Below are 21,564 nucleotides of genomic sequence, written 5' to 3'. Positions count from 1 at the left end.
CTAGCGAAGGCGGCGCTTAGTTGATTAAGCCTGGTTAGAACTTACACCAACTTCCGCTTGAAGCTAAAGCCATTCCATCAACGCAGTTCAGCTGCGCCTTGTTTTGGTAAGTTCAAACCTGGCTAACGTTATCCTGGATTACACGAGCTTACGATATGTAACCAGCCCAGAACCGTGAATTCTGTGCTTGTGGAGGAACTATGAGGAGTACAAGTATATAAGAAGTCAAAAAGGGAACACCATAACCATTAATAAAAACAAATGGTTGACAGTAAGTAGGCCTATTAAGCGTAACATATTTTTATTGAATATTGACCATGGTCTTGTAATCAGGGAGATAGTGTCGAGGTAAAGTGTCGGACTTGAAGGAGAAATCAAATAACTTTTCATGCCATTTCTTTGAAGAGATAGGCCAGATTTCTTTTTCTAAATTGACTAACCTTAGTATCTATCAACAGAATAGGTCTCGGCTGCCTGCCTTCTTCGTCTATAAAGGGGCATGCCATTCTTGCAGATGTTTGTTTGCTCTAACAGGGACCTAAGTGTTGCTGCTTAGATACCCTAGTTCTGTAGGTGTGGGATCTCAAAATGCTAACTCATTTCAACAACGTAGTATTGTGCTTTCTGAAGTGTATCTGTAACTTTGCACATTATCTACTATTGCACCATGGGGTAGGGGCATGGGAACAAAATGTATCGTTGCTTTTCAAGTATGATGGGCTTCCTGTGAAATGTATTTTACAGGTTGTGTGGGTCGTTGCTGTCTGAATACTCATGGTCTGTGTCCCAGCCTCTTCCACTGGTTGTATTTTGAATGGTAAGCGTCTCTGTATATTATTTTCAGCATGACTGAAGCATCATGAAAATAGAGCTGTATATATACAAATCTCCTAATTTACATAACATGGCAATATTTATCTATGTACAGTAGTGTGCACTGTGATAGGCCAACTTTATTTCTATTTTGTAGTTGATCGACCATTGTGATGGCATCAAGTTTTATATCAATAGAGATCAGATTAATAATATAAATACATAATTTAAAGGTTAGTAACATAATTCCAGTGTAGACTTCCATAATGACGGTAGAGGAATATTTACAAAAAGAGTTGTGGATTATGGTAACCTTATGAGTTACAGCACTTTGGAATGTACCGTTTTGAGAAGGTGGACACTGACTCAGGACATGGGATACCGAGAGAGAGACGCTGGAACAGACAGTCAATTAGGCAGCCCTGATCCTTACAAAAGATTCCCTGGACAACATGGAGTCAACACTAAAAGATTTCCCTGTCTGTAAGCTGGAAGCACTAGTTGCAGATGACACCTTTGCCACAGTCTTAAGAAGTTGGTTTCAATATTGAGGTGGTAGACGCTAGATCACAAGTACTGTCAGTGCGAGTCCTTCTTGCCTTTCCTTCTTCTGGTCCTCCGTCTGACATGGACGGAGCCTGCTGTGGGCGTGTCTGCTGGGCACTCGAGTTCAGGAACCTCCGGATCCTGAAGAACCTCCGGATCGTGAGGAATGTCTGGATCCTGAGGAACGTCGGGATCCTCAGGAACCACCGGATCATGAGGAGCATCCGGATCCTGATGATCGTCTGGATCCTTCCCACCTTCTCGGCCCTGCGGTTTGAACACATCCGCTGTTGCTTCTGCTGCTGCAGGGAGAAGCTCTTGTCTCCCATCCTCTGTGTTAAGTGTGTCAGGGTGGTCAGCCTCTGCTTTGGCCTCTACATCCATGGAGAGGTTGCTCTCCTCGGGCTCATCTCCAGGCTCCCTCCTCTCAGCCTCGTGCTCTGAAGGTGGGCTGCTGTGGCCTGCGTGGTCGTGGTGGTACGGACAGCTCTGCCCGTAGTCCTTTGGATCATCTGATTAAACAACCGCAGACACAAGCTTGAGTACCCTTCTCTTAATGCTACGTCATCTTCCTTTGGAAATCCACCAAACAGATGGTGATAATGTGTACAATCATCTAATATCGTATGGCAATTAGAACCCCATTGGCCTGTAGGTCATCCTATACTGTCAAACATAGGCTAGATTGAGGTGAACACATACTCATTGAAAGCAAAGCACACTGAATGGGTAAAGTGTCTTGAAATGGGGGCAGACATCATGAACACGTCTCATGTAGAACCTTTCATGATGACGAGGTCCCTGGTAGGAGTGTCTCTACCTTTACAGTGGTGCTGCCGGTCTGTCTCCTGTGGGGCCACCAGATGGCCCTCCTGCATGGCCCTGGTGATCTCTCTCAGCTGAAGCAGGAGGCTCTCCTCCTGGTCAGCACTCACCCTCTTCACCCTGGGAGGAAGAGGAGGAGCACGCTCACAGCTCTCAGAACCAATCGCAGCATCCCACTGAGCCTCATGCAGTAACGCTTGGAGTTTTCTCGCCTAACCTCATCGTCCTTTTGGGATTGAGTAGTACAACCCGTACGAGTTTGCCACCTCAGATTCAGCAAATGGTTGATCAAGGTTAACCAGGCTAAAGTTCATCAAAATAGGACTATAGGGGGCGCAATGCGATCAATTGGAAGCTTTAAAGAATCATAACTCCTCACCCTTTTGACGTACGGTCATGAAATTTTGTTCGCCCATCAACTGAACCAAGCTGAGGCTATTCCAGCATTGTCAACCAGTCAAAAACGGTCTTAATTGTCTTTGTCAGGGTCTTAATGGTCTGACAGGGTGTTATTGGTCTGCGTCAGGGTCTTAATGGTCTGTTAGGGTCTTAATGGTCTGACAGTGTGTTATTGGTCGGCTTTAGGCTTGGCACCCGTAAAATGCTGCTTGCAGCTTTAATTTTTTTATATTCTTTTATTGAAACTATGGCGGCCGAAATTAAACTGTGGTGGTGCGCCATAGTCTCGTCAATGTGTGGGAAACACTGAGTACATTAGATATATTTAATAGTGCTGTCAAGCGATTAAAATATTTAATCGCGATTAATCGCATTAATGTCATAGTTAACTCGCGATTAATCGATATTAATCACACATTGTTTTCTATTCTATATATCCCTTGATTTCGTGCTGCTAGCCTTTTAGTGGGATCAGAGAGTGTAGAGAAGGACAGTAATAAAATATATTTGGTAAGATGGATATAAGAAGAAAGACCCGCAGTGAATTCAACCCGGTCCACTTGACATCAGGGAGGTGCATGACAGTGGTAGGCCTACCGTAAAACGTCAATAGCCCAGGCCTTTATTTGTTTCAATCACTGAACTTTCGAACAAAACCCTTGCTCAGCAAGATGGGAAATACTATTACTACATTTATTATTTAATTCAGTATGAATTCCAGTATTCCTACCGTACGTAGGCCTATACACATTAGCAGGCTATCGAATAACACCCACGCCCACACACACACGCACACACACACACACACACACACGCACACACACACGCACACACACACGCACACACACACACACACACACACACACACACCCACACACACGCGGTGACGGAGTGGTAATCGGGAGAGTCGGGAGAATTCCTGGTGGGCCGTTAACGTTTCGGGGCTGTCGGGCTGATTACTGCGGGATAACAATATTGCGTTTATATAGTTCCTTGCAGCGCCGTCCGGCAGCCTGAGCTGTGCGCCCGCAACCTCCCACTCACTCAACAGACGCAACACTCACAAACTGTCAACGTCGCAACCAAGTCGATTTTGTCTAGAGGGGAGTAACTCAGCGGCCCCTCCTGAAGTGGTACACCCCAGGTGGGCCTTGCACTGCGATTGGTCAGAAAGACGTAACAGTTAATGACAACATTGAACTCTCATGCAGGCTCGAACAGAGTGACACACACACACACACACTTTTAAGGAGTTATTCCCCCGCTCCGTATCCTTGCTTGCCCCAACAAGTTTGTGCGGCGTGCTTGTTGTTTTGTTTCCGGTGTAGCTAGATCCGGTACAGTGTTGTAGTTTTTCTAACATGACAAGTTGTTGCTAGACAGCAGGTGAAAAAACTTGTTTGGAAAAAATGTTTTCCAAGCCAAAAAAGATTGCGAGATAAAAAATGAACGCCGTTAAAATTGGTTTGCGTTAACGCCGTTAATAACGCGTTAAACTGACAGCACTAATGTTTAAGCTTGAACGCCTCAGAGCAAAGCTTCAGAGCTGAGGTGTGAGGTCAGAGGGGTCGGGGATGGTCACCTGTGTGGACCAAGGTTGACCTCCGACACCAGGTTCTCCATCACCTGCTCCGTCTCCCTGAGCCGCTCCTGCAGCTGGGCCAGCTCAAAGTCGGCTGGAGACACACACACACACACACAAACACACACACACACACAAGCAGATCAATGAAGAGGATATATTCAGTGGATCTCAAGACCTCCAGAGATTCATTTTAAAGAGAGTAGCTATTCAGTCAAAGCTGACTCACGTTTAATTTAAGAATAACACCAAACTAGTAATTTAAGATGTTTTCTACCGTTTCAATAAAGGTAAGATGTATTATTTGAATGTAATTTGTTAGAATTCACCAAACCATCCGTGAGCTTTCAGTAAGGGAAATGTGCTGTGTTAATATCTGTTTCTGAATCTAACCTGCCTCCGTATGAGACACTTCAAATCACAATCCCAGGGCTAATATCTGACCAACCAAGGCTTCTCTCCCATCAGTGGTTGGAGGAATCCATTTTGCCTGTCAATCAAAGTTGGTTGATTGCACAAGCACTTCTAAATAGCAGAGAAATCAAGGGGGCGGGAGCAGATAGGTGTGGGACGGCCTTTGGGTTGTTTTGTTTCAAAAGCTTGCTCTCTTAAAATTTCTCTAATCTGTCCTACATCAGCTTTCAAGTGACCATTAAGTGACTTTCTGCTTCAATCCAACATCTTCTGAGGGGCGGGATACTCACTGATCTTCCTCTTGGTGTTCTCAGATTTGATTGGAGGGAATCGGCTCTCTGTCGGGGTGCTGCTTCCCTTTGATGTGATCTGAGACATACAAAAAGTTCTTAGAAGTTATTAAAATGAACCCAATTCAGGAAACCGCTGCAGTTCTGTCTCCATGTTCCATTATATAATTTTATATAATAAGTTTTTTGTGTGGCAAGTCATTTGAGACACCGACATGGTGCGTCAATGGCGAGCTCCTCATTTGCAGTGTTTGTAATAACGCCGTTTAAAGGAACGGCGTTAGGTAAAGCCGTTATTTTTTCAGTAACGGGGTAATCTAACTAATTACTGTTTCCGTCGTTACAACACTGTTACCGTTACTGTACGTTCAATGCGGTGCGTTACTATGAATTGATTGAATAAACTTAATCCGAACACAACGAGATAAGAGATTATGATTGGCTAAGGCAGAGTCATGATTTCATGGTAGCCAATCGGAGCCAGTGTTTTTACACACAAGCCAGGACACACGCATCGCGCACACACACACACACACACACACACACACGCAGACACCAAACAGATTTGATGAAGCAGCAGAAATGGCGAGTCTGGAGCAATCCGATGAAAAGTTTGCATTTTCTGTAGTATTCAGCAGATGTTCCACAGCCTTTGCAACCAAGCAATTGAAATTCAGTTGGAAGCATATCAGGGCCTTGAAGGAGCAGTTCAACCATCTAACACATTAAGGCCAAGTGAAAACTGCTCAGAAAAATCCAAATTCTTTGACATATAGCAACTTTATTTGTTTTACAGTAACGCAAATAGTTACTTTCCTTGGTAACTACTTACTTTTATTATAGAGTAGTTCAGTTACTAACTCAGTTGCTTTTTGGAACAAGTAGTGAGTAACTATAACTAATTACTTTTTGAAAGTAACGTTCCCAACACTGCTCATTCCTGACTCTAGCGGAGCGGAACCGCTCCGCTGGTGGAACCGTACCCCACCCTAATGGCATTTCCCACTAGATTAATGTTAGAAAGTCTGTAGGTCAAAATAACCGGACCATGTGATCCATGAAGGCATTGAGAAGTCGCTGTAATACAAAGCAAACTAGTTAAGCGTAGAAGCCCAACCTAGCTGCTAGCCTGGGCGCAGCGGACAGCTATCGTGCAGAGCTCTGGAAGCTCCTCTCGCCGTGTCCATTCTGGGGTAACTCTACACAGGAGGGTGACCGCCCCGGTGGCTCGACGGGAGGGTGCTCTCGGGGATCACCTTGAAGAGGATGTAGAGGATGTAGAGCAGGATCCCAAAGCCATAGATGGGTATGATCTGGCCTGCTAGGTTGGACTTGCCCCCCGTCCCGGGCCCGGCGCTGGCCCCCTTTGCCCTGGCGATGGCCTCTGTGTTGTGGGCCCTGGAGAACTGAGCCGCCCCTGTGGGTCTCTGGGCCTTCCCGTCAGCAGACCCCTTGCGGGGCGTCATTGGGGGGAAATGGCCTGGGTGGGAATGGTTGGAGGAGGGATCGGTTATAGGGTGGGGTTATCTTAAAATCACACAAACAGAATAGAAAAAATATATTTTTTTAAAAGTTCACCGAAAAGGAAGCCTGCTACTGATAATGACCCAATGAAAAGGCCGAATGATACGTCATTTGTTGAAATGTTCTTCTTTAAAAGGAAGCGGAGTGAATAAAATAGTCCTATGTTAATAGATGAGTACTGCTCCCCCTGGAGGGAGGAAAGTGTAACAACAGGAGGCAGGTGACACCGTGTTGTCACAGCTTGTACCATCGCATTCGTCAAGGGTTTTAAAAATCCCCAACATGTGGAAATACATTTCTCCGCTCACTCACGTTTTTATGTCCCCGTTTCAATAAAGGTAGCATGAGAGGAAACCAACCTTCGGGTCGCTCAGCATCCTTCTTCCCCCTTGACAAAAGCATTTTAGGGAGCAGCAAAGCGACGCAAAGCACAACACATGATGCAAGGGTCACTTTCTGAAATGTCGACATCGACATCTTGAATTTGAACTCCGTGCACTTCAACAACAAAGGACCGTGATCATGAACCGTCAGAGATAGCCTTCTCCGGTGTTGCGTCTCCACCTTCAGTGTACTTCCGTAGTCCGCTGACGGGGGTGACATGGACACCGCCGGAGTACATACACTCTGCCACTGGGGGACGCTACAGTCTCGTTCTTCGACTATTTATATATATGTATATTTTTATATTATATGTATATGTATATATATATATAGGGCAATAAACCCTCCCCTGTTAGTGTTAGTTGGGTGTTGGTGTTAGTATGTGTTGGTGTGAGTTAGGGCAGAGTCTATGTTGATGTTAGTCGGGGCCCGTTACTTTAAATGTATATTTCTAGTTCGTTCAATTGTGTAACAGAAAGGAGAGTGTTCATTACACTTTCCAATTAAATATGTTAATCGATGAGACCAAAAGTTTGTTTTCTTTTTATTGCACTTGCGGTCTGCACTTTGGCAGACTGCAATTGGTAATAACATTAAACTTATTTATAGCATAAAGCAAATGACCACATCATTAAAATAATGAATATATAGTTTGCATTTCAAATGTGGTTGACATTGAACTTGTTAAATCTGTTACAAAGGGGGGCCACTACGAAGAGAACCGGCTCCTCAGTGCTACGCCTTCAGTCAATCAATGAACTGATCCTTCAAGGACCAAGCGTCAGAAAGAACACCCCCCCAGCCCAGTGAAGAGCCCCCTGGTATGACATCACCAGTATCAGATCCCATGGAGAAAACCAAGGCTTTCTCAGGATGGCTTTAGAATGCCTGTAGTCCAATGTGTCCAGAACCAGCAGTAGACCAGTAGAACCAGCAGTAGCCCAGTAGAACAGCAGCAGAACCAGCAGTAGAACCAGCAGTAGACCAGTAGAACGAGCAGCAGACCAGTTGAACCAGGAGCAGAACAACCAGTAAAACCAGCAGTAGACCAGTAGAACCAGCAGTAGCCCAGTAGAACCAACAGTAGCCCAGTAGAACCAGCAGTAGACCAGTAGAACAGCAGCAGAACCAGCAGTAGAACCAGCATTAGACCAGTAGAACCAGCGGCAGACCAGTAGAACCAGGAGCAGAACAACCAGTAGAACCAGCAGTAGACCAGTAGAACCAGCAGTATACCAGTAGAACAGCAGCAGAACCAGCAGTAGTACCAGCAGTAGACCAGTAGAACCAGCAGCAGACCAGTAGAACCAGGAGCAGAACAACCAGTAGAACCAGCAGTAGACCAGTAGAACCAGCAGCAGAACCAGCAGTAGAACCAGTAGACCCAGCAGTAGACCAGTAGAACCAGCAGTAGACCAGTAGAACCAGCAGTAGACCAGTAGAACCAGCAGTAGCCCAGTAGAACCAGCCGCAGAACCACCAGTAGAAACAGCCGCAGAAACCACCAGTAGAACCAGTAGCTGACGCAGAACTTAAGCTGTGTTGTGTTGAGGAGCCCTTGGTCTTCATCAGCCGGTACGATATGATGGTCCCTCCTGACTCCAGTCTACAGGCGCTGTAGAGAGAGTGGGAAGTGGCTGAGCAGGGGTTCACCTCAGGAGACCTAAGGGGAATAAGAGTCACGCCCACGCAATTCTAACAGGGGAATGATCCAACAACATTAGTGGTATTGCTAATCATTCTAGGATTCATTTCCCTAATGCCCCTATTGTGGTTTATGATATTAGATGTATAATTTTCATATTGTATCTATGAATAAATGTACTATTGTGATAATGTAGTACGGTACATGATATTGAAAACACAAGCACAATGATCCACCAGCTGCAAACGACACCGCTCTCTCTGCAGCATTAAGCCCACCAACTCACTGAAGAGCACGTCCTTCTGTGTGTGTGTGTGTGTGTGTGTGTGTGTGTGTGTGTGTGTGTGTGTGTGTGTGTGTGTGTAAGGCTCTCCAGCTAATGAAACCCTGTATGCTGTTCGTTCTTGTTGACATAAATTGAAAAAGCCCCCCCCCCCCCCCCATATCTATTCATCCTTAGAGACACACCAGCGACCATATTAGGTTCTAGGTGTTCCCTTTCTGCAGCACTGCTTGAGCTTTGTACCCTGAACCTCATACCTTTGACCTCCTACCTTGAACCGCCTACCTTGAACCGCCTACCTTGAACCTGGTAGGCAGCTTATGGGTCTTGTATCCGCATTGTTTGTAATGTTGCAACATGCCGAAATAGTTGACTCGTTGACCACCAGAATATTACCTTTACTGTTGTTCAAAGACCTGTACTATGTCAACTGTATGTACCTACAACGTTGATATACAAGGTCCATAAACAGTTGATTCAGATCCATACTTCATACAGCAGCAGGTCGGGTTAAGGCCTTAGTCCAGGATGCAGACATTGGGGATTCACCCAGAACCTTGGGGCTGGAGTTCAAACACCCTCACACTAGACGCTCATGGGTAATGGCTCTCATCATCAGCAACAATCAAATGCTGTGTAGAATGATTTGCATCAGAACTTCTCAGTCTATAATGCTCTCAAACAGCTGTTCTGTTTGAGAGCATTATAGACTGGATGAAGGTATCAAGAATCTGGATCCATCACTAAGCTCTAGGAGAGAGAGAGAGAGAGAGAGAGAGAGAGAGAGAGAGAGAGAGAGAGAGAGAGAGAGAGAGAGAGAGAGAGAGAGAGAGAGAGAGAGAGAGAACAAGATGAAAAGAGGGACCGGGAAAAGGATTGTACCGGGGTCTCGAAGGCATACTGCCTCATAGCTGCTCAGACCATCTCCTCTGTATAGAGGCCTGTTTTCAGGAGGTCTTCACTTCTCGACTCTGTGAGAGCACCATATGTCTCAGCGTCTCTGTTCCTGGGGGTGTTTCCCCTGCTGCAGGGAGTGGGAGCGGTCGGAATCAGTGGAGAATCTCCCTGAGGATGCATCCTCTCTGTACCAACATGCTTGTGTTTACGGGCGACTCGGATGATTTAATCAACATCCCGCCAACTTGTGCAAGAGGCTGAATAGCACTGACTCAGCTGAATGGCTTTGTCGAGCAGTGTGTCTGCACCCACGTGAATGAAAACCGCCAATGCTTTCATAAAAACTAAAACATTTCAAGCGGAGTTGGAACTTCCCTGGTTCACAAGGTCCTTGTTAGGGTCTAACGTGAGCCCCCATGGGCGCAACACAGAGCCCGCCTCCCCACCGAAGCTAGGGTTTTAGGTCGGAAAGACATTTAGAAAGGAGTGATGGAGGAAGGGATGGAGGAAGTCAGGTTTGGTGGAGAGGTAGAGCTGGGTGTCATCCACGTACAGGTGAATGGGAATGTTATAGCGACGGAAGGGAGGAGGTAGATCGAGCCCTGGGGAACACCTGTGGTGTCGGAGGACGGTTGGGAAGTGAAGGACTTTAGTTTGATGAACTGAGAGCGGCCTGAGAGGTAGAAGTGGAACCAGATGAAAGGGTGTGGTGAATAACACCTTAAAGACTTGAATTGATTCTACTGTTTTTTTAAATCAAATTGTTTCCACCCAGTTTCAGCAGCCAAACCTGGGAGTTTGTCTTTGGAGAAGGACTTAGACTCTAGTATGAGAGAGAAAAGACATTCCTGTTATCCCTCTAGTAGGTATACAACTGTACCTCTTATTGTGACGGCCTGTCAGTGCTGCCATTAAGACGGCCGCCTTCATAGTCAACCTGGCACAGGATCATGTTGTTCTTGAGGAAGAAGGTATCTCCCACACAGAGTCTGTGGAGAGAAAGGTTTCAACAGAACACATTCTAAAACGCTGTGGCCTCGGAAGAACATCCAGCGGAGAACTAAAACTATTGACAAAAAAAACTATTCCTGAAAAAAAAAAAAAATCCAAGCTCTTGTTCTGACTTACTCTGTTCAATTAGGGCAGCCAATCCTTTACTTACACCAGCATTAGTGTAGAGCTATGCAGAGTGGCAGTGCCTCATCATCACAGCCTGATTAGAATGGGCTTACAATTAGGTTGGAGCTTACTCATATGCCTTCCACAGCTCTCTTGTACACCCCTTGTACACACACACACACACACACACACACACACACACACACACACACACACACACACACACACACCAGGAGAACCTGATCTGGGGGGCTAATGACCGGCCCTAATCTTACCTCTGGCGGCAGAGCTGACAGGCGAAGCAGTCAAGATGGTAGACATTGTCCCGAGCTCTCATCACCATCTCGAACGCAGGGATCATCTTACTGCAGGCTGCACAGTTCCCTGTCACCCCAAACAGACTGCAGGGGAAACACAACATGCCCCAGGCCATTAAACATCAGGGTGGAGGGTTGTTGGGGTCACACTCAAATCACTATCAATGTATAATCATACTTTGCTTTATGGAAAGGGTTTGTGCTCATATCTGATGAAACGTTTATTGTTTGCTCGGCAGAATGAATTGTAAAAGGTTATGTTCTGGGTAGTCATGAGGTTGTTAGCCTGGACGAACCTCCACCAGCCTGCAATGAGACCCCCAGCTACCTACTGACCATGCCACTGTGATGGATAGTCAGGCAGCTGCACAGGAAGTGACCCCATTACAAATTAGGAAGTAAAACCCAAAGTAAGTTTGAACACGAGAGCCTTTCAGAAAGCACACATAGCCATGGTGTCTAAGGTCATGTTCCAGACCCCAAACACTGCTGTTGTCAGGGGCAGGTTGAGTCTGTTGTATCTACAAACAGACCATGGTAGCTCTGTGAGAGCATATAGCGTCTGTGCAGCTCAATGAGGCATTTTTTGCTGACAATAGCCACACATCTAAAGTACAATTAGTCCAGAAGCAGGGAATGATCTCCTTATAGGAAACACAAGCAGCTTTAGATAAAACCCTATAAAGTTAACTATGTACGCTTAATGAATGCGCTTTGAATCAAGCAGGGCTAATTGCGAGTTGTTCAATCTCTCGCTGTGTATAAGCTGCGCGCACGCACACACACACACACACACACACACACACACACACACACACACACACACACACACACACACACACACACACACACACACACACACACACACGTCTGTTAAAAGATTGATGAGGAAAGCATGTCTCCACGACGTCATCGAGCCAGTGACAAATGAGAGAACAAAAGCCGGCGCTAATTAGCAGAAATGTTCCCATCTAACGAGCTGCATTAACCCCCTTAGCAGGCACCTGGTTGTGCTTTTTTCTTCTCTCCTGCTCCTTAACGAGGGTATGAAGCTAAATGCTAATTCTCCACTAATGGTCCAATTAAAATAAATCACATGGTCTTAATCCCACTCTTCAAAGGCTTTCGGCTCTGCACCCTCGAAATGATGAGAAAAACAGGAGGCAATCCGCCCAATTGAACTGTCAGAAGGGGTTTGGGTCTCAGCTAATGAGAGACTAAGCCTCAACTAGCTCCAGCTGGATTTGAGAAGTACAGGAGACCAACACATGAGCTCAGCAAAGCACGTATCAGGAGGTCTGCCTCACCTGACACCCCCCCCTCCCACCAGGGGAGAACATGGATATTTGTTAGTTGTATTGCATTCATTGTGTCTACACTTGAGATAAATACTTATAGTTTTCTTTTATCACAGACACATATATCGGTAGATGTTATTTTCTTTACCTTGACATGTTTCGACGGATATACTTCCGTCTTCATCAGAAGGTCACACGGGTGTATTAGTGTGATGCGTTCTTATCAGCTGATGTTACTACCAATATATGTGTCTGTGATAAAAGAAAACTATAAAAACGTATGGATATTTGTTGTTTCTGGATAAACGTTTTTTAGGAGAAGACTTTTGCTGCCGCAGAAGAATCCGTAGAAACCCAATTTTCCACAGGCGAATGTTGTATTTTTTCTGTCGCCTTCATGGGATTGTTAAAGTTTCTTTACACTTTCCCCCTTAAACTTCTCTTTGACTAGAACCTTGTTTGATGGTGTGTCCCAGATGCCTCGGACACCAGCCTTCCGAGTTGCAAGAAGGGAAATCTCCCAGTTCGGTCAGGCGACTCGACAACAAAAATGTCTGCGCCCATAAAGATATTTATTTTCTTTGTATTTGTACCACGTTGGTCATTTTAATGTCAATTTGAAATGCTCTTACACACTTATGCACACTTTATGCATTGCACGGTCTTGCTGTGCTTGCAATACAATGTAAAGTTGTGTTGATTGTTTTTCGAGTTGGTTAGCTAAAGAGGCTAATGTAGCTAACAATAACAATGAGTAGCCAATGACATGACACAAATCACAAAGACGAACTGGAACGCTATAAATGCTACGAGACAGGAAATGACGTTACTTTATAGCTTTTAACTTTTCGCTTTCTAACTAATGACCCCTTACATATCTTGAAAAATGGGCCAGAAATATATAGTTATATAAATATAAATGGCATAAATGAAAAACTGCAGCAGGTTGGCCTTGAAAGTAGTGCTTTCTGGTGTAGTTGACAGTAATATACAAATTGTAGGCTATTATACTTTAATTATATGGGAGTCCTTAATTCGATTTCCTTATTATCAATCATTAAATGCATCAGTCGATTTGCCTTACATCTTCTATGCAGATGAACAGAGGACGAGCATGCACGGTCCACCTACCTCAGGTAGTCCCGGCGGCACAGGATGAGGTTAGCCCGGGTGTACAGGGTGGAGCCAAGCCGCCCCAGCCGACAGCCGCAGCAGGCGCACTTGAGACAGTCCTCATGCCAGTACAGGTCCAGGGCCTGCAGCAGGAACCGGTCCAGGATCTTGCCGTTGCACCCGGCGCAACCTCTCGGCTTCTCCCTCGAACGTACGGAAACGAGGGCCACACCTGGAGGGCAGACACCACATGAAACTAGACTGTATAGAAGCAGAGTACAGAGACATTCCGATGTCTATCCCAACCTATCACCAAACTTGAACAATCGGGTGGAAAAGAGCTGCAAGGACCATCAAACTCCTGCCTCCAAACACGGTGAATGGGGAAATCCTTGATATAAGAAACAATGTATTTAGTACGAAGCCCACGTCTCAGCCCAAGTCCTGTTGCATCAGGAACTCCAACGGCACAAAAAGTCGGAGTGTTCCAGTGTGTGGATGTTTAGTGGTCATACTCACTGTCCTGCTCCAGCACCATGGCCCAGACCCGCTCGGACAACCGGTCGATCCTCGGAGAAACTGTGAAGACGAGCAGCAATAGGCGGCTTCACTGCTCTTCTTCTCTGGCTCCACGGAACTCAAACTGAAGTTGGGGTGTGAGATGCTCTCTTGCAGGACAACGCCATCGTTTCGTTGTTGGCCGATTCAAACGTATATGGGCCGAAACCAAATTGGTTCCTCGGATGACACGCTCGGCCTCGGGGAAAAAACACTTAAGAGAAAGGCGATCCCAGCAGTTCGTGTTGTTGAGGTGAGGAGAGCTGGCCGATCCCACCGGTCCCTGTTAGAGAGGTGAGGAGAGCTACTGGCCGATCCCAGCGGTCCCTGTTAGAGAGGTGAGGAGAGCTACTGGCCGATCCCACCGGTCCCTGTAAGAGAGGTGAGGAGAGCTACTGGCCGATCCCACTGGTCCCTGTTAGAGAGGTGAGGAGAGCTACTGGCCGATCCGTGCGTAATAGCGAGAGTTCCTCATCTTCGGCAGCGCTCTCCCACAGTGGGGTACTAATTATATAAAGTCATTATGCTCGCATCTCCCCCCATCTCCCCGCACCGCCTTTCAATCAATTATTCACTGCTCAGCCGCTCACACACTGCAGGACAGCCGGGGGGGGGGCTTTGGAATGAGCTTATTCAACTCCAAGGACACCAATTATCTTCTGCCCCCCCCCCCCCCCCTCCCCCCCAACGAAGTCGGAATGTGTGTGTGTGTGTGTGTGTGTGTGTGTGTGTGTGTATGTGGGTGTGGGTGCGTGTGCGTGCGTGTGTGTGCGCGTGCGTGCGTGTGTGGTACGCGTATTCGTGTATATGCTTGACAAGAGGAAGAGGAATTTGAACACATTAGAAGACGTACGTTGTATTGAACCTGTTATAGGGGCTCGTCCCGTTAGAACCATGTTGTATTGAACCTGTTATAGGGGCTCGTCCCATTAGAAGCATGTTGTATTGAACCTTTTGTTGGGGCTCGTCCCATTAGAACCATGTTGTATTGAACCTGTTATAGGGGCTCGTCCCGTTAGAACCATGTTGTATTGAACCTGTTATTGGGGCTCGTCCCATTAGAAGCATGTTGTATTGAACCTGTTATTGGGGCTCGTCCCGTTAGAACCATGTTGTATTGAACCTGTTATTGGGGCTCGTCCCGTTAGAACCATGTTGTATTGAACCTGTTGTTGGGGCTCGTCCCATTAGAACCATGTTGTATTGAACCTGTTGTTGGGGCTCGTCCCATTAGAACCATGTTGTATTGAACCTGTTATTGGGGCTCGTCCCATTAGAACCATGTTGTATTGAACCTGTTATTGGGGCTCGTCCCATTAGAACCATGTTGTATTGAACCTGTTATAGGGGCTCGTCCCGTTAGAACCATGTTGTATTGAACCTGTTATTGGGGCTCGTCCCGTTAGAACCATGTTGTATTGAACCTGTTATTGGGGCTCGTCCCGTTAGAACCATGTTGTATTGAACCTGTTATAGGGGCTCGTCCCGTTAGAACCATGTTGTATTGAACCTGTTATTGGGGCTCGTCCCGTTAGAACCATGTTGTATTGAACCTGTTATTGGGGCTCGTCCCGTTAGAACCATGTTGTATTGAACCTGTTATTGGGGCTCGTCCCATTAGAACCATGTTGTATTGAACCTGTTATTGGGGCTCGTCCCATTAGAACCATGTTGTATTGAACCTGTTATAGGGGCTCGTCCCATTAGAACCATGTTGTATTGAACCTGTTATTGGGGCTCGTCCCATTAGAACCATGTTGTATTGAACCTGTTATTGGGGCTCGTCCCATTAGAACCATGTTGTATTGAACCTGTTATTGGGGCTCGTCCCGTTAGAACCATGTTGTATTGAACCTGTTGTTGGGGCTCGTCCCGTTAGAACCATGTTGTATTGAACCTGTTATTGGGGCTCGTCCCATTAGAACCATGTTGTATTGAACCTGTTATAGGGGCTCGTCCCATTAGAACCATGTTGTATTGAACCTGTTATTGGGGCTCGTCCCATTAGAACCATGTTGTATTGAACCTGTTGTTGGGGCTCGTCCCATTAGAACCATGTTGTATTGAACCTGTTATTGGGGCTCTTCCCATTAGAACCATGTTGTATTGAACCTGTTATAGGGGCTCGTCCCATTAGAACCATGTTGTATTGAACCTGTTATTGGGGCTCGTCCCGTTAGAACCATGTTGTATTGAACCTGTTGTTGGGGCTCGTCCCATTAGAACCATGTTGTATTGAACCTGTTATAGGGGCTCGTCCCATTAGAACCATGTTGTATTGAACCTGTTATTGGGGCTCGTCCCATTAGAACCATGTTGTATTGAACCTGTTGTTGGGGCTCGTCCCATTAGAACCATGTTGTATTGAACCTGTTATTGGGGCTCGTCCCGTTAGAACCATGTTGTATTGAACCTGTTTTTGGGGCTCGTCCCGTTAGAACCATGTTGTATTGAACCTGTTATTGGGGCTCGTCCCGTTAGAACCATGTTGTATTGAACCTGTTATTGGGGCTCGTCCCGTTAGAACCATGTTGTATTGAACCTGTTATTGGGGCTCGTCCCATTAGATGTTGTATTGAACCTGTTATTGGGGCTCGTCCCATTAGAACCATGTTGTATTGAACCTGTTATTGGGGCTCGTCCCGTTAGAACCATGTTGTATTGAACCTGTTATTGGGGCTCGTCCCGTTAGAACCATGTTGTATTGAACCTGTTATTATAGGGGATCGTCCCATTAGAACCGTGTTGTATTGAACCTGTTATTGGGGCTCGTCCCATTAGATGTTGTATTGAACCTGTTATTGGGGCTCGTCCCGTTAGAACCATGTTGTATTGAACCTGTTATTGGGGCTCGTCCCATTAGAACCATGTTGTATTGAACCTGTCATTGGGGCTCGTCCCATTAGAACCATGTTGTATTGAACCTGTTATTATAGGGGCTCGTCCCATTAGAACCATGTTGTATTGAACCTGTTTTTGGGGCTCGTCCCATTAGAACCATGTTGTATTGAAACTGTTATTGGGGCTCGTCCCGTTAGAACCATGTTGTATTGAACCTGTTATTGGGGCTCGTCCCGTTAGAACCATGTTGTATTGAACCTGTTTTTGGGGCTCGTCCCATTAGAACCATGTTGTATTGAAACTGTTATTGGGGCTCGTCCCGTTAGAACCATGTTGTATTGAACCTGTTATTGGGGCTCGTCCCATTAGAACCATGTTGTATTGAACCTGTTATTGGGGCTCGTCCCATTAGAACCATGTTGTATTGAACCTGTTGTTGGGGCTCGTCCCATTAGAACCATGTTGTATTGAACCTGTTATTGGGGCTCGTCCCATTAGAACCATGTTGTATTGAACCTGTTATTGGGGCTCGTCCCATTAGAACCATGTTGTATTGAACCTGTTATTGGGGCTCGTCCCATTAGAACCATGTTGTATTGAACCTGTTATTGGGGCTCGTCCCGTTAGAACCATGTTGTATTGAACCTGTTGTTGGGGCTCGTCCCATTAGAACCATGTTGTATTGAACCTGTTGTTGGGGCTCGTCCCATTAGAACCATGTTGTATTGAACCTGTTGTTGGGGCTCGTCCCATTAGAACCATGTTGTATTGAACCTGTTATTGGGGCTCGTCCCATTAGAACCATGTTGTATTGAACCTGTTATAGGGGCTCGTCCCATTAGAACCATGTTGTATTGAACCTGTTATTGGGGCTCGTCCCATTAGAACCATGTTGTATTGAACCTGTTATTGGGGCTCGTCCCATTAGAACCATGTTGTATTGAACCTGTTGTTGGGGCTCGTCCCATTAGAACCATGTTGTATTGAACCTGTTATTGGGGCTCTTCCCATTAGAACCATGTTGTATTGAACCTGTTATAGGGGCTCGTCCCGTTAGAACCATGTTGTATTGAACCTGTTATTGGGGCTCGTCCCGTTAGAACCATGTTGTATTGAACCTGTTATTGGGGCTCGTCCCATTAGAACCATGTTGTATTGAACCTGTTATTGGGGCTCGTCCCGTTAGAACCATGTTGTATTGAACCTGTTGTTGGGGCTCGTCCCATTAGAACCATGTTGTATTGAACCTGTTATTGGGGCTCGTCCCGTTAGAACCATGTTGTATTGAACCTGTTATTATAGGGGATCGTCCCATTAGAACCATGTTGTATTGAACCTGTTATTGGGGCTCGTCCCATTAGATGTTGTATTGAACCTGTTATTGGGGCTCGTCCCATTAGAACCATGTTGTATTGAACCTGTTAATGGGGCTCGTCCCGTTAGAACCATGTTGTATTGAACCTGTTATTGGGGCTCGTCCCGTTAGAACCATGTTGTATTGAACCTGTTATTGGGGCTCGTCCCATTAGAACCATGTTGTATTGAACCTGTTATTATAGGGGCTCGTCCCATTAGAACCATGTTGTATTGAACCTGTTTTTGGGGCTCGTCCCATTAGAACCATGTTGTATTGAACCTGTTATTATAGGGGCTCGTCCCATTAGAACCATGTTGTATTGAACCTGTTTTTGGGGCTCGTCCCGTTAGAACCATGTTGTATTGAACCTGTTATAGGGGCTCGTCCCGTTAGAACCATGTTGTATTGAACCTGTTGTTGGGGCTCGTCCCATTAGAACCATGTTGTATTGAACCTGTCATTGGGGCTCGTCCCGTTAGAACCATGTTGTATTGAACCTGTTATTGGGGCTCGTCCCATTAGAAGCATGTTGTATTGAACCTGTTATTGGGGCCCGTCCCGTTAGAACCATGTTGTATTGAACCTGTTGTTGGGGCTCGTCCCATTAGAACCATGTTGTATTGAACCTGTTATTGGGGCTCGTCCCGTTAGAACCATGTTGTATTGAACCTGTTGTTGGGGCTCGTCCCATTAGAACCATGTTGTATTGAACCTGTTATTGGGGCTCGTCCCGTTAGAACCATGTTGTATTGAACCTGTTGTTGGGGCTCGTCCCGTTAGAACCATGTTGTATTGAACCTGTTGTTAGGGCTCGTCCCGTTAGAACCATGTTGTATTGAACCTGTTATTATAGGGGCTCGTCCCATTAGAACCATGTTGTATTGAACCTGTTATAGGGGCTCGTCCCATTAGAACCATGTTGTATTGAACCTGTTATTGGGGCTCGTCCCATTAGAACCATGTTGTATTGAACCTGTTATTGGGGCTCGTCCCGTTAGAACCATGTTGTATTGAACCTGTTGTTGGGGCTCGTCCCGTTAGAACCATGTTGTATTGAACCTGTTGTTGGGGCTCGTCCCATTAGAACCATGTTGTATTGAACCTGTTGTTGGGGCTCGTACCATTAGAACCATGTTGTATTGAACCTGTTATTGGGGCTCGTCCCATTAGAACCATGTTGTATTGAACCTGTTGTTGGGGCTCGTCCCATTAGAACCATGTTGTATTGAACCTGTTGTTGGGGCTCGTCCCATTAGAACCATGTTGTATTGAACCTGTTATTGGGGCTCGACCCATTAGAACCATGTTGTATTGAACCTGTTATTGGGGCTCGTCCCATTAGAACCATGTTGTATTGAACCTGTTATTGGGGCTCGTCCCATTAGAACCATGTTGTATTGAACCTGTTATTGGGGCTCGACCCATTAGAACCATGTTGTATTGAACCTGTTATTGGGGCTCGTCCCATTAGAACCATGTTGTATTGAACCTGTTATTGGGGCTCGTCCCATTAGAACCATGTTGTATTGAACCTGTTATTGGGGCTCATCCCATTAGAACCATGTTGTATTGAACCTGTTATTGGGGCTCGTCCCATTAGAACCATGTTGTATTGAACCTGTTGTTGGGGCTCGTCCCATTAGAACCATGTTGTATTGAACCTGTTGTTGGGGCTCGTCCCATTAGAACCATGTTGTATTGAACCTGTTATTTGGGCTCGACCCGTTAGAACCATGTTGTATTGAACCTGTTGTTCTAACAGCCCGTCCCGTTAGAACCATGTTGTATTGAACCTGTTGTTCTAACAGCCCGTCCCGTTAGAACCATGTTGTGTTTAACCTGTTGTTCTAACAGCCCGTCCCGTTAGAACCATGTTGTGTTTAACCTGTTGTTCTAACAGCCCGTCCCATTAGAACCATGTTTTGTTTAACCTGTTGTTCTAACGGGCCCGTCCCATTAGAACCATGTTGTGTTTAACCTGTTGTTCTAACATTCCGTCCCGTTAGAACCATGTTGTGTTTAACCCGTTGTTCTAACAGCCCGTCCCGTTAGAACCATGTTGTGTTTAACCTGTTGTTCTAACATTCCGTCCCGTTAGAACCATGTTGTGTTTAACCTGTTGTTCTAACATTCCGTCCCGTTAGAACCATGTTGTGTTTAACCCGTTGTTCTAACGGGCCCGTCCCATTAGAACCATGTTGTGGTTAACCTGTTGTTCTAACGGGCCCGTCCCATTAGAACCATGTTGTGGTTGACCTGTTGTTCTAACAGCCCGTCCCGTTAGAACCATGTTGTGTTTAACCTGTTGTTCTAACATTCCGTCCCGTTAGAACCATGTTGTGTTTAACCTGTTGTTCTAACATTCCGTCCCGTTAGAACCATGTTGTGTTTAACCTGTTGTTCTAACATTCCGTCCCATTAGAACCATGTTGTGTTTAACCTGTTGTTCTAACATTCCGTCCCATTAGAACCATGTTGTGTTTAACCTGTTGTTCTAACATTCCGTCCCGTTAGAACCATGTTGTGTTCAACCCGTTGTTCTAACGGGCCCGTCCCGTTAGAACCATGTTGTGTTTAACCCGTTGTTCTAACGGGCCCGTCCCTGTTATTTGGGTCGAGTAGGTCCACGTGTATCCTCCGTCCATCCCCTGCCATCCTCATTAAGGCCCGCATAACAAACCAGTGTTCTTACACACGGACCCTCGCCTTGATTAGTTCACAATCATTAACCAGCGCACCATCTGCCCTTTCGTATTGTTTGCTCGCCTTAGAGACAGTTAACGATCAATAGACTAATTAATGAAGCGACGAGCCGCTAAGGACCTCTGGGTTCCACCATGAGACCCGTGGGAGCTAATTAGCTCCATTATTAATGACTGTTTAAATAGATTCGTTAGGTAATTATTTTTGCATTTCCATCATGTGGTATCGATCATAATGGATCCTAGGGGGTTATAGTCCCTTTTTCGTGAAACGGTAAAAGCTGAATTCGACTCCACTTTTCCTAACCTACGTCATTGCGCGACGGCGGGTATTGCTGACCTCTAGCGTCTGTAGCGTGGAACTACAGTTTTCTGAAGTTTGGACTACAACAACTGCTCTTTGATCCATGCGTTCTTGTCGTATTGATTTCAATCAGGTTGTCGCCAATAGTGAGAATTACTTAGGTCGGACATGGCAAACGGGAATATTTTAGGCCACTTGAATCCCAATTCACATGTGAAAAAAAAGAGGCTAATTCATGTAGATGTTGAAATGGACAGTAGTGACAGCATTTTATATTTCTTACGGTGTATATTGTGTGCTTAATAACCAGCAATAAATGAATTCATTTCGATTAAAATAATATGTATCTGGAA

The 21,564-nt window shown here is 45.7% G+C and overlaps 2 protein-coding genes across 2 annotated transcripts; both read right to left on the bottom strand.

Moving 5' to 3' along the window:
* Positions 1-396: 396 nt before the first annotated feature.
* On the bottom strand, positions 397-6,939 carry ric3b (RIC3 acetylcholine receptor chaperone b). The gene is made up of 6 exons (XM_079743875.1): positions 6,753-6,939; positions 6,126-6,349; positions 4,870-4,948; positions 4,166-4,259; positions 2,180-2,304; positions 397-1,871 (listed from the first exon to the last, which is right to left on the bottom strand). Exons 1-6 carry the CDS (start codon positions 6,868-6,870, stop codon positions 1,393-1,395), a joined length of 1,119 nt encoding a protein of 372 aa, XP_079600001.1. The 5' UTR covers positions 6,871-6,939; the 3' UTR covers positions 397-1,392.
* A 1,359-nt stretch (positions 6,940-8,298) lies between these two features.
* Positions 8,299-13,987, bottom strand: LOC307080741 (rhombotin-1-like; the record flags this gene model as incomplete). The annotated part of the gene is made up of 5 exons (XM_079743606.1): positions 8,299-8,392; positions 10,483-10,591; positions 10,997-11,122; positions 13,468-13,681; positions 13,969-13,987. The coding sequence occupies 4 exons, from the start codon at positions 13,985-13,987 to the stop codon at positions 10,486-10,488; spliced, it is 465 nt and encodes a 154-aa protein (XP_079599732.1). The 3' UTR covers positions 8,299-8,392; positions 10,483-10,485.
* Positions 13,988-21,564: the final 7,577 nt, after the last annotated feature.

This window comes from Pollachius pollachius (assembly GCF_949987615.1).
Source record: "Pollachius pollachius genome assembly, chromosome: 9".
NCBI lineage: Eukaryota > Metazoa > Chordata > Actinopteri > Gadiformes > Gadidae > Pollachius > Pollachius pollachius.
Note: the sequence above shows the minus strand (reverse complement) of the source record. Positions and strands in the feature narration are given on the sequence as shown.